The following is a 905-nucleotide window of genomic DNA, read 5'->3' on the forward strand; positions in this document are numbered from 1 at the left end:
CACCATGATAACAATCCAAGGGGTTAGAAGCCGGTACACACGATGCAACACCAGTCGGGACGCGATGCCGATGGGGAGGTGTGGATTGGAGGCCCTATTCGGGCGTCACTGGGAAAAAAGAAAATATCATGAGAAAATATGCACATATAATAGAGAACCAAAAGTAGGAAAGGAGAAAAAAGGGTTTTTCAGTTGTTCCAATGTTCAAATGATATCGGCTGTGAGAATGAAGGGGGTGAAGAATAGCCACCCCGGTGTGCACTTCTCAAGTGATAGCAAAAACGAATCAAATTTGTACTTAAACAATTATGCCAAAATAAAAAAATACATCAACAGCATCGATAACGAAGAATCAGTCATTATGACCATTTTGAAGGAGAAAACGTATGACTGTATACAGAAGACGAGAGAAAAATTAAAAGCAATTATACACACGTACCCAAATACGCCCATCTCGATTTGTACCCCAAATAATGTTATTGGGGGACTGAGGAACACCATTACGTTAATCACCGATACGTCTATTTTGGAAAAAAGGAAAGGAATTTTATTTAGAGGGAGAACTGTAGATAAAATTTTAAAAGACTTTCCAAAATGGGATGAAAACTGTGAATACCCCATGGCAGAAGCTATGCTTTGGTATTTATTAACCAAAGAAATACCAGCAGCTGATGACTTGAAGCTTTTCTCAAGGGAGTTATATTGTAGGGCTAAAAAAATGCCATCATTCGTCTTCGAATTTATAGATAGCATTCCTACATTTACACATCCAATGAGTCAGCTCGTGTCTACCGTTTCGTTCCTCGAATCTTTGTCCTTATTTAAGATAAAATATTCTGAGGGAATATTAAAAAAGGATTACTGGAAATACATTTTGGAAGACGCTGTTTCTTTAATTGCCCAAA

At 37.9% G+C, this 905-nt stretch overlaps 1 protein-coding gene across 1 annotated transcript; it reads left to right on the forward strand.

Annotated features, from left to right (window-relative positions):
* Window positions 1–905, forward strand: PVX_210290 (citrate synthase, mitochondrial precursor, truncated; the record flags this gene model as incomplete). Its single annotated transcript, XM_001612292.1, has 1 exon — window positions 1–905. A coding segment is annotated over exon 1 (901 nt), but the record flags the coding sequence as incomplete, so codon positions are not given.

This window comes from Plasmodium vivax, genomic scaffold (assembly GCF_000002415.2).
Source record: "Plasmodium vivax scf_7043 genomic scaffold, whole genome shotgun sequence".
NCBI lineage: Eukaryota > Apicomplexa > Aconoidasida > Haemosporida > Plasmodiidae > Plasmodium > Plasmodium vivax.